Source organism: Anas platyrhynchos, chromosome 3, assembly GCF_047663525.1.
Source record: "Anas platyrhynchos isolate ZD024472 breed Pekin duck chromosome 3, IASCAAS_PekinDuck_T2T, whole genome shotgun sequence".
NCBI lineage: Eukaryota > Metazoa > Chordata > Aves > Anseriformes > Anatidae > Anas > Anas platyrhynchos.
The window spans coordinates 50492789-50505108 of NC_092589.1; the positions used below are offsets into that span (position 1 = coordinate 50492789).

General features: G+C 39.2%; 1 protein-coding gene across 1 annotated transcript in view; it reads right to left on the bottom strand.

Moving 5' to 3' along the window:
* Nucleotides 1–176: 176 nt before the first annotated feature.
* Nucleotides 177–12320, bottom strand: part of IGF2R (insulin like growth factor 2 receptor) — a 53603-nt gene continuing 41459 nt past the window's right edge. The window contains exons 37-48 of the mRNA XM_027453313.3: nucleotides 11936–12097; nucleotides 11223–11430; nucleotides 10683–10829; nucleotides 9991–10225; nucleotides 8868–9004; nucleotides 7786–7900; nucleotides 6719–6865; nucleotides 5137–5321; nucleotides 4208–4394; nucleotides 2713–2877; nucleotides 2290–2359; nucleotides 177–1870 (exon numbers count right to left, since the gene is read on the bottom strand). Coding sequence (XP_027309114.3) covers nucleotides 1466–1870; nucleotides 2290–2359; nucleotides 2713–2877; nucleotides 4208–4394; nucleotides 5137–5321; nucleotides 6719–6865; nucleotides 7786–7900; nucleotides 8868–9004; nucleotides 9991–10225; nucleotides 10683–10829; nucleotides 11223–11430; nucleotides 11936–12097 — 2163 coding nt within the window. The 3' untranslated portion in view covers nucleotides 177–1465. The remainder of the gene's footprint in view (nucleotides 1871–2289; nucleotides 2360–2712; nucleotides 2878–4207; nucleotides 4395–5136; nucleotides 5322–6718; nucleotides 6866–7785; nucleotides 7901–8867; nucleotides 9005–9990; nucleotides 10226–10682; nucleotides 10830–11222; nucleotides 11431–11935; nucleotides 12098–12320) is intronic.

Sequence of the window (12320 nt, forward strand, 5' to 3'; positions counted from 1 at the left end):
AGAGGAAAAATTATGAGTCTGAGAAAAAACTGTACTGGGGAGTACCCATATATATATATATATATTTTGATCTTTATGATCCAACATTGAGTGATGTGATTATTAGCTATGACAGCAGAAAAGGATATCCCCAAGCTGATGACCAGTATTAGACCAGCATAAGAAAGATTCCAGACTTGAGATGTGGGGATTTGGAATACCCACGTCATATCTTTTATTGAAATTGCTGAATACTTCATATTACACTATTTTGATTCAAAATGGAGTTTTTTTTATAAAAAGAAACCATTGCTGAAACTGAATAAGCCAGCCAAAATGAACAATGAAGAGTTTCAAGAAAAAAAATTCAGACCAACACATGTATTTGTAAAATTCTTTGAAACCCTATCATTGCCCATAAATTAAACACCTGGAAAAGAGCAAAACTGCTAGAAGAAATTTGACTTCCATTAATTGCCAGCAACACTGCAAATCAATGACCACGGCCAGGACCTCAGCCTAAAATCTAGCTCTTACACTATCAGAAAAGACTATCCCAATTCTTTTCTTATAATGAATGCCAGAGAGGTATCATGCAGACCAGGGCTCCTCTGGTTGTTGGGCTTTTTGGGTGATGACAAACTGGGCAGTGCAAGCTGTATTCTAACAGTTCTGCCTCTGACCTTGAAAACTCAAGTTCTGTGTAGTCAGTCTAGTTCAGCCATGATCTAGGAAAAAAAAAAAATCTTTGGATGCTTGTCAGCTGCTGCTCTGGCAAATACTGATGAAGTCAGTCATATGACCAGTACCTAGAAAATATCATGCAAAGAACAGCAACCATTCCAGGCTAAAGCTATACAGAATTGTACCTTTCAGTCAATACCTTTGAACCAATGATCTGTTTAAATTAGAACGGATACTCAAATTTACAGGATAAATTAGACCAGTTCTAAAATTTACATCAAATCATCCCAACACAGAAAAGTTATATTTTTCCTTGTCTTACAATGGATGAACCCATAGAAGGGCAAACCCATAGAATAATACCCTGCCGGCAGGAAGAACACGTTGCTATAAGCAAACCTGAGTAGTGAGGATCAATAAATACAAGGAGTTAAAATGCTAGTAGTCAGATAACTTGAATCTCAGGAGCCAGGGACTTAATTCAGCTTTAATCTTGTCCTTTGAAAGGTTCCTTTTTAAGCAAGCATTTAATGTCTATGCTGAGGCTTAAAAAAGTTGTCCTGGCTAGAGAGAGTCAACATAACTCAGCTAACTGGATGCTAGACATCCAGTCATTACTGAACAGATCATTGTAAACAACCAATACATCTTTCCATCTTTCTCTTCTTCCCTTTTCAATGGTTTCTTGTTAAAGGCAAAATTCAGAAAAATCTTTCAGGCTGAAGTCCTCATATTTGGTTGGAAGTGTTGTCCCATTTTATATATAATCTCTCTATATATATTTGATTAGGCACAAAAGGAATTAAACATTCAACAAGTCCTCATCACTATCATCATGAAATGATGCTGTATTTGTAGAGTTCTGTGCCTGCTGTTGACCTGACTTGGCTTTTGTTTTCCTTTCCCTTCCCCCATTCAGCAAGTAAGCTTTGTCATCACTGCCAAAGCTAGGTGGCTTCTTTTGTGGGTGCTTGCTTTTGTCTAGTCCTCTTCCTGTCTGAATCTTTACATCTGGAATAGTTAACACTTCATCCTCACTGTCCAAGTCATCCACACGGAGAGATGTAAAAGCTTCAGATGTAACAGACTTGGTAGTAACATGACCGTTCTCCTGCACTCCTTTTGCTGTTCTTTGATTTGGTGCTGCGATTTCCTCCATAAGCCACTCTGTTTCATTCTCATTAGTTTCTTCTTCTTCACTGTTTATCTGCAAGAAAAAAAACAAGATGTTCATATAGCACTCTAGACTCTTCTACATACATCGATCTCCCCAGTTTTCATACCCACTCCACACATCCTCAGGTTTAATTTAGACTGAGATAGTTATCAGCACACTCTTGCGGTATTACTATTGCTTTACTGTGTCTGAGGCGTACTCTCTTCTGGCAGATTTGTTATTTGGCTATTTATGGACTGTTCATTTCCTCAGCTCTGTTCTAAAATGGTAAAGGTTCCCATCTTACAATATAAATGCAGACAGTTCGCTGCACAGCTTTCCTGAAGCCACATGCATTTGTTTCCATTCACTGAAGGAACTGGAAATTAAAGGTTTTTATCTATTCATTAGAAGAGTTTCACATTAAAATTTGACAAGAAACAAAATCTTTGGTTTTGCCACTCTGTTACCTTTGTGTATTTGTAGGAAACGCCTGATGTTCTTCTGCAGCAGTTTGTTATCTTGTTCACTACAGTCTCCCTAAAGAGAAAGAAGAACACTGCATTAGAAAGACTATATTCTCCTCAATAGCCCTTGCATTTCAGTGGATTTCTATCAAAGCATTTTACCAGGCACGCTGTAAGCTGTCGTGTAGCAACATTTGACCCTAAACCATTCTAATTACTACAGCATCATGGACTGAATATTACATCTTCACCCTTTAGCACAGCTTCAAGGTGGATACAGACCAGAGGTGTTTTAGTCTCAAAAAAAAAAAAGAGGTCTTAAAAAAAAAAGGTTTTTTTTTTTAGTCTTCAAAAAAACCTTCCCCCTCACTGAGGAAGCCAAATTGTCCTACCAAAATTTTTCAGAGCCTCCCAATCATTTCTTACCTTCTTTCTTTTTTATAGAACAGCAAGATTATCAGGCATGCAGTAAGAACAACCAGAAGGACGCTCAGCACAGCACCAACGGCCTGACTTCTCCTTGAAAGACCTTTATGTACTTGGGCTTCCTGATCAGATTGGCCCTCACGGCTTCCTGGAACACTGTTTGACCTAATAACAAATTGAGAAGAAAAGGAAGATTAAGATCTACTGACAAATTGCATCAAACTGGATTAGGAACAGATTTAAATTAAAAATACTATACCAGCCTGTCAGAATTTATAAAGAATGGAATTTAGGGGATTGTATTCTAAGTAAGTCACTGAAAAAACAAAGATAAGTACTGTGCCTACATTCTGGTGTGCTTTTAAGCAGTGCATAAAATTAAGATAACAGTCAAGACTAAAGTGTGCAATTACTAAAGTGTGTGATTAGACACCAGATCTTAGACAGCAGCAGCTATCCACTCAAATAATTAAACCTGCACCTGAGCAAGCTGTAGAAGCTACAGCAATTATTTGCTGCATCTGACAGTGGCACTGCACAGACTAGACTGCCTTAACAGATAATTCCCTGCTTACACCAGAATGAACAGTTCCCTCGTGCTTTTAAGCTAGCACCTACAAAATTACAGTCCTAGAACTATTTCATTCTTTGCAGCAAGGCTGCCTGCAGCGTCAAGAATGCAGGTAAGCACTGAGATGCATCATTTTGCTTTTAAACCACTGCCTGTCACCTCATTATTCCTTTCTGGACCTGTAAAATAAAGAGTTCAATTCCGTAGAATAAGGAGATCAATTCACTGCAGAAATACATCATTATTTCTATGACATATAATGATTTTTTATACTCCAGCCTGAAGAAGTAGGCAGATAGTTTTTGCTCTGGCTTTCAATTTTTCCAGGCAATAAGGCAAAGAAAACAAAAATCCAAATACTCATTACTCCTCTCAGTAATCATAGAATCATAGAATATCCTGAGTTGGAAGGGACCCTTAAGGATCATCAAGTCCAACTCTTGACACTGCACAGGTCTACCCAAAAGTTCAGACCATGTGACTAAGCGCACAGTCCAATCTCTTCTTAAATTCAGTCAGGCTTGGTGCAGTGACCACTTCCCTGGGGAGCCTGTTCCAGTGTGCAACCACCCTCTCTGTGAAGAACCCCCTCCTGATGTCAAGAACGTGAAACAGCATGTTCTCAGCTACAGTAAGTTTTACTTAATGGGAAGAACAGTAATAAATCCTACCATACCTCTATATTATTTCCACTGCAAACAGGAAGCTTTTAGATCCAGATCAATTTGACTGCTAAATAAATGTTTGCCATACACCAAACATTACACACGTGGACACTAGTTCCATTTACTGTATTTTTTCTTATTATTTTTTTTTTTTTTTAAAAGCTTGTCCCCCACCTCCCCACCCTATTACTTTGTCAAGTAAAGGCAAAAAAGCCTTTAGCTGAGAAGGGTTACTTTAAGAAAACAGTTAACTACTCACATTAGTGGACACACAGCAGATGTGTACCAGGTAAATAAATACTGACAATCTGCTGTTTCGTGAAGAAATTCAGGGATGCCTTCCTTTACATGTGAACTGCAGTGGAAGAAAATTGTTGAGGAGACAAACTTTGATTTATCTTTACCACATCTGGAGTCCGATGAAAATATGACATCCAAGTCATCATCTAAAACAAGAAGAACACCTTATTTTAGCAATTCCTTGAAAACAGCCAAGAGAACTATACCCTAAGAAGTTGTGGAGTGCAGATGCAAATACACATGTATTTGTTCTGCAGTAAAAGCTCACATTTTGCAGCACCTGCAGGTGAGCTTATACTTGCATATAGCTCATTCCACCCAGTTGCTGTGGAATAGTGAGCTAAACTCTTTACAGGGAAAAGCAGCTAGGTGGAACAGCCCAAGCAGAGGAAAACAGGAAACCTAGTCTCATCTTATATTGTTTTTACTGAAATATTTCAGCAAGTGTCAAGCCCAAAATCTACTGCTAAGGCCACATTTACAACTGGCCTCACATAATAGGAAGAAGCAGCCTAAATTATAAATATCATAGAATAGTTGGAAGGAACCTTAAAAGAACACCTAGTTCCAACCCCCTGCCACAGGTAGCAACACCTCCCACTAGAACAGGTTGCTCAAAGCAGCACCCAAACCAGCCTTGAACACTTCCAGGGATGGGGCATCCACAGCTTCTCCAGGCAACCTGCTCTAGTACCTCACCATCCTCATGGCAAAGAATTTCTTCCAAGTATCTAATATAAATTTACCCTCTTTTAGTTTAAGACTAGGAAGAGAGACTCTGGACAACTTTACAGAAATGGTTTAGCACAGATGTCATGAAAAAAGAACTTTTTAATGAAACAATTCAAATGAAGATCAAGCAATTACAGCTAGCGAGCAAGTACTTACCCTCAACGTAATATTTAGCTTTTTCGGCAAATCCAATTCTCCGAAAACGACGCTCATTAGTTTTAACCTGACAGATGTTAGCTTCAGAACACTCTGGGAAACTTGAGTTTGTTATACCAGAAAGCTGAATTTCATATACATATTTATCTCCATTTGTCCGTATGTCACCAGAAGCTGTGTACAACCTGAGGAGAACAGAGGGTAGGTCTATACTAAGTCTAAACTCAGACTTAAGTAATTTCCAAGACTTAAGACTGGCAACAGCAGTACCTGTTACCTCAAGCAGATTCCAAATCAAGTTGGAGTGATAGATTCATCAGACAGAAGAGACACAGGGCAGAGGGTTCCTCCTTCAGTATTACAACCAAGTATTATATTCAGCATAAAGCCTTCTGAGAACGCACCAAAACCAAACTCTTCTAGCTATACCGTCCTCAATGGGAGCATGAGCACTTAAACTGAATACAGAAGTATGATTCAGCAGCTCTCACACTGCTAGCATACTGACCATGAAATCCATATTGAGTGTTCTGTAGTTATAATAAATAGCCTGTCTTAGCTTTTGTGAATTAAGCTTTCGCCAGGAGGGCGACTACATCTACCCAAGTGCTACCCAACTGCCACTTACAGTCATATCCCTCCTTGCTGCTGGCAAAACTAAAAATGCTCTGAGACTGAGTTATTTGTTCTAGCCACCTGCTTGAAGACTGAGCTTGATCAAATGTGACTTCACTAATCTCTCATTACACCAAGTTTCTCATTTCATCCTGACCTCTTCTACTCCCTCATCCAGGAATGTTTGATTTTACCTGATAACATTATAAGCACAGAGAAACATGAATGCACAGCAGGTCTATTCAAAATGCATTTGCTCAGTTACACCAATCTTGTGCTCTTCAATGCGCACTACTGAATTGTGCCCTGCAGGCAGAGTTTATTCTTCCCATAACACTACTACAGACAGGTTTCCTTCCATAACACTAGAATTGATGTTAAATATAGTTATTTATAGGAGTTCCTGGAGCAGAATTATGTGCAGTGTTAGTAGAGTGTAACTGCCTTTCCCTGCCTGTCCAGAGTTCAGTCATGCTTGAACATTCCTCCAGAGCTGTACCACTTCGCTTCTAAGGTTACTAAAGCATGGGTTCTGGCTTGCATATGGATCTGCTGAGCAGGAAGAAAGGTGCTTTGAAAGAGTCAAAGAGTACCGTAGATGAAAATCAGTATCTCTGAGAATGATCTAGTGTCTACTTGTTATGGAAAAGAACAACAACCCACAATAAAGAACTCTAACATCAAGATGGTGTATGTGTAGACTTTAGATTAGTCTTGAATACCCCAGGACATGCTCAAAGCTTTAAACCCAGCTGTAAGCTGTAGTAGCAACCAGACCTTTAGTTCAGCCACTGGTACAAGGCTGTCAGCAAATTCCCACTTTACAGCTGTCAGCAAATTCCCACTTTACAGCTAGGAATTGTTAAGACAAACTGGAACATTATACCAAGCTCTTTTCTTGCAGTAGAGTTGTACAGAACTATATTTTTATTTTATTTATTATTTTTGTTTTTGGTCTTCAACTTACTTGTAATAAACATCCCCTAGAGAAAAGTTTTTCCCAGTTGTAGGATTAATAACTGTTCCATTCACTACCTCCACCTCCTGTGGCTTCACAGCACAAGCTGCACGTGTGTCCCAAGCGATGTAGTAAACACAGTTTTCTTCATCAATCCTGCCAAACAGATAACTGATTATTCCAGCAAAGAGTAACAAGCACTTAATATCTTGAGTAAGAGAAGACACAGCAATTTGCTCACGTATGGGAATCTCCTGCTTAAGCATCATGCAGAGAGTAAGCTAGAATAATAAGCACTAAAAAACCTACCTGAGTTACATTGATCTTATCTGAGTTACAAGACTGCAGTCACCTGACTTCACTTAAACTCCCTGCTTCAAAAGTTCTAGAACTCACACAGTACATCACAGGGTTTTATTTAAATACTGTAGCTAACTAACATGCGAGTTTGCTCTTGGCAGCTTTACTGCTCTGCACTTTATCTGGCTGGGACAAGCTAGTCAGATTTTGCTGCCTACTTCTTTGACTCAGGCACAGCCTCTTGTTCAGTTTCTTTATTCTACAGCCAATATACAGTCAACCAAAACAAGACTGCAAAAAGCCATCAAGCTTTTTTAGTACTCATGATCATGCACATATAACTCAGTCTAGACAGCATGTAGTTAAATAATCTGTACTGATATAACAAGAAAGATTTGGTATGGTTAAGTAATGGAGTAAAAACATGTTTTACTATGTAAATTGCTTATCTACAGTAAGTGTTGTCTACTAAATAGATCTGGAGCAAAGTTACTAAGAGCAGTTATACTACAACTGACAACGTAACAGCATCCCAGCCTAATTCAGGAGTGGAATGCCTAGATTTTTGCCCAGGCAATTTAAGATACACAGAATACAGCTATTTATGAAAGTGAACGAGTACAGAAGCTTCAGGAGATCCATGTCTTACAAACACAGACCAAGATTACTCTAGGGGCCGTCCAACAAAATAGAGGGTCACTGTCCTGAGACTTAGTTATTAGAGGTCCAACAGAAATCATGAAGATCAGTCAGCAGTATGCTAATTTGTTACTCACCTCTGCAGCACGGGCACGCCAACTGTTTTTGCGCATTTCAGTTCTATAACTGTTGTTACTTTCTTGTTTTTCCTGCATTCCTGCCCACTGGAATAACTAATATACACTATATTACCTAGAAGAGAAATAGCGATGCAAGGGTTTTGTAAGCAACTGACAAATTTCCTTTGTTCATTCTCCAGACTTCATTACTTTAGACTAACTTTTAGGTCCCTCCACCCCACAGATCATTTAACAGTACTTGTATGATTTGAGGCTTTCACAATGATCATTTAAAAGTCACTCCTCCAACACTTCTGCATTCAAATAGTACCTTATGTTCAGGTTGTCAGCATGGGTATAATTAACATTTATATTTAACATGTCCTTTTTGACATATTAAAAGCAAGTAAACAGCTTATAAGCAAACTCAGGCAGCTAACAAATGCAGTACTTCCTTTTTTTGTAGCTGGTTGGAAGACTTCATTTTCAGAAACTTAACAGCAATTTTAAAAAGATTCTTTATTTAAATTGAAAACTTTGAATAAAGTTGGGATTTTTACTCCTTTTCTTAGGAGAGAAGCCACTTAGTCATCTCTCACATGCTGCTCTAATTGGAAGCGTTAGCAGACATAGGACAAGTTTTTCAAAACAGGATGAACCAAAAAATAATTCTCCCCTCCCACGGTCAGAGGTTGAAAGGTACCTCTGGAGGTCATCTTATCCAACTCCCTGTTTAACAGGGTCCCCTAGAGTCACTTCCTTGAGACCATGTCCAAACTGCTTTGAAAGGAGAGAGACTGCACAGACTCCATGCGACCTATGCCAGTGCTCAGTCATCCTCACAGAAAGTGTTTCCTGATGTTCAGACAGACAATTCACCTCTTACAGCTTTAATTACAGCACTGCTTATTTGCTTTCATGTTTTCTCATGGCCTAAACACCACTTTTAATTTTGTGTTGTTCTCTTTAAACAGAAAAAAAAAATCAGGACGCATTGGCAAAAGTATCTCAAAGTTAAATAGAATCCTTTAAGAGCCGTTACAGCTAGGTTGTCCGATTTAGTTCTCTCAGCTCCTTACAGGAACAAAAGTTAATTATACCTGTCACATTCAGCTTCTGTGTATGAACAAGCCCAAGAACTTCAACATCTCCATTGTTGCTTTTCCTACAAATACTGGCTCTTTCAGGGCAGCCTGTGGGTCCTTCATGCACCCTCTGACAGAGATTCAAATAGTACCTAAACAAAAAACACGGCAGGAAAAAAAAACTTCTTTAGGCTCAACTGTCAAGATGAAATATAAGCTTTGTAAATTCTTTGCAAGGAGCTAGCCACATTGAAAGATCAAATACTCAAGCTAGCTGAAGGAACAAAACACATTAACACTTAGCAGGTTACTCTTAGTTATCATTTTAGAGTAAACGACTGTACAGAGAAACTGATTACCAGATTAGTTCACTGGTTAGTTTTGACTCAAGCCGAAAGTAGGAATTTGAACCAAGACAAGGAATACCCAAGTTTTCTCCCAGCTATAGAGCTTGTAGCGCTCTCAGTTTAAGGCTCTTCGAAGTTATACCAGTTAAGTTTTATAAGATTAAAAGAACTAGGAGCATTACAGTTTTGTTAGGGTTTTGTTAACCTACAGTTTACTGTAATTTTAGAATTAGATGCAAATTTTTGAATTAGATTCTCTTATGCTTGCCAGTTCAACTTCTTTGTTAACCAAGTGGGTCAGACTGGAAAGATTGATGACTTCCTGACATTTACATTTTTTTAGGTTGATACTGGCAAATGGAGATTAGGCCCTTCTTGAACTTTAGACAACATGTGCTTGAGTTAATAGAGAAAAAACAAAACATTAAGTTTTTTTTATCAATATAACTAAGAATTAGAAAACGGCATTTAAGCTACAAAATTACTTTAAGATAATTTGAGCAGAAAGCCTTTAAAAAGCTTTTGTATTAGATTTATTCATTCTTTAAGTAGATACCAATAAAGAGAAAGGGTAATGACGAAGAACATAATCATTCATGCTGTTCAGATAAAATAGGTCCCTTTGCGCCTTTTTTTTTCCCCCAAGGTCTACATACAACATTAAGCATCTACAGCTTTAAGATGCTGTCAGAAATTTAAACAACCCTGAACACGGACCTGAACAGAAGTACTTTGCCATATTATAACTTCAGTTACACTGAGCAGCAGGCTGCTCCTTGTTCATTACTCACGAGTTTCCATTGTGGAAGAAGATCCATGAGCCTGTCAGAGAAGACAGCATTCTCAAGTCGTAAGTCTTGTGTTTCTCAACAAACTTGCACTCCATCTTCTTCGGAGGACAAACAGCCTGTGTCTTCCATTCAAACGTCACAGCACAGCCCAGCATCTCACTCATAAGGTATGGCCTCCCACTGCCAGCATTTTCATCACATACGAAAATAATGGTAGACGCCCTTCTTGCAGTTGCTATAAGAAGGGAGGTTGGAAGAAAATTATTTTGCAAGAGGCTTCCAGATGTGTATGGATTTTAGTGTAGCAATTGAGAGGTATGAGAAATTTTATTCAGGTATTGTTTCAGAGAGAGAAGCAGCATACATGCTTCACCTAGCAACCTCCTTCCCTAGGTTAACTTCCCATGCAATTTTTTCCAGGAAGTTGTACAACTCCTCCCTCCAAGATGAGGGATGTCCATCAAGGCAGTCAGCACTTGAACATATGGTTTTGAATCACCATGATATCTAAAGGCATGAACTTTGGTCTTCTAATTCACTTAAGTAAAATTAGGTTTGTTCCATAGATTCCTTATCTTGCCTACTCCCACCCCTCTCATTACATTACATCAGAGGTCTTCGGCCCAGCCCGATAATGACCAACTCACACTGTTAATTCAGAGCCTTATGTATTAGATATAAAAAGTTCTTACCATTAACACAATATCCCCACTTTCCATCTCCCTGGTAGTCTGCAGTTGTAGCACACCATGGCCTCTTCTTTTCTTCCATAATACATTTCTCATAACTCTTCCCTTTGTACTTGAAGGGGAACACACAGAGCTCTCCCTTTTCAGTCACTGAGAAAGAAAGGTATGCTCTCTGAACAACATGCAGTGAAAAAGCAGGCATATCTAGATCCAGGACCATATCCAAAGCCTGCACATCAACACCATTCAAGAAGAGTCACGTGCAGAGGCAGACAACAAGTACTGAAACATCGAGTCAAAATCCAATTAGAAAACTCAGATGTAGCATACAATTAGCTATGATCACCCCCACAGAAAAATTGCACTCTCTTCCAAAAGAGAAGCATTGATGTTGCAGGTGAGTATGGTGCACGTGACTGAAAACCATGTTTCTGCTATGGCATGCAAAATACATGTTCCTTCCCTCCCTTAGCAACAAAGCTGAGATTTAAGAGTAAGAAAGCCAACAACTCTTTATGTAAATAGGCTCTGCTGCAGTCTCACCTGGAGGGCACCGATCGCCCCCTGTATACTGCAAGATGACTGTTTCATCCTGGCGGCTATAGTCCATTTTCATTTCTTTTAGGCTTCCAAAGGATGACACACCACTTTCAGATGTCAGACACACTGCTCCATCTTTGCATTTTCCCTGGTATACATCTGCTGCCTTACTGCATACACTAACATGGTAACTTTGGGATCCAGAAAGTACCTGTGTGGACACCCGGAAACATCAGAAACAAGGCTTTAAAGGCTGGACTAGATAATTAGGTCTTTTCTAACAAACGATTCCATGATTCTAAGGCTGCCTCTTGAAGCCTGCAAGTCAATACTTATAGAGAACAATAAGAGTGCTTTATAAACTGCGTCTCATGCAGTCCTTGCATAATGCAGATAACTAATCTTGCAAGTTTGGCCTCCATTTATGCAGCAAAGCTGCAGGTAAGTATACCCATGGGCCCAAGGACACAGCACATTCAGCAGACATGCCTTCGTGTTCAAGGCCAAATCAAGATTCCCTTCAGTGTAAAGTTCTCCTTCCTCCCCAACAGTAGATTCATGAACCTCCCCCTCAAAAGCATTGAAAGGCAATGCTCTAATGTTACTCCCTCTGTCAAAAGGCAAACCACCACTGACACTGACCACAGCTGCAGCACACACTCCAGCCTCTTCTCACATTCCAGGAAGTTTAGAAGAGCCTTCTGAGAAGACTTTACCTCAAATGATCTTCCAGAAAGGCTGGTCAGGTTAAAAGTATAGTGTAATTGTTCATCAGTCACAGAGCAGCCCAAAGTTTTCACTTGATCTGGGCACACAACTGGAGTTTCCCACTCAAACACAAAACTGCAGTCAAGTTTCCGTATCATCTTTGGCTTGCCCTGTTACCAAAAACCACAGAAAAAGATTAGATTTAATTGTGGAGAATTTGTTGTTTTCTGCATTATTCTCTTCCCTCCAGCAGTTCACCTCAATTATTACTGATTAGGTTTTACGGACTGTAGGACAAACTCCATACCTTAATATTGCAACCAGTACCAAAAAAGCTGTAGGTGAAGAACTTTCTACCTACCTACAGAAAACAAATAGTAATTGAAGTAGGCA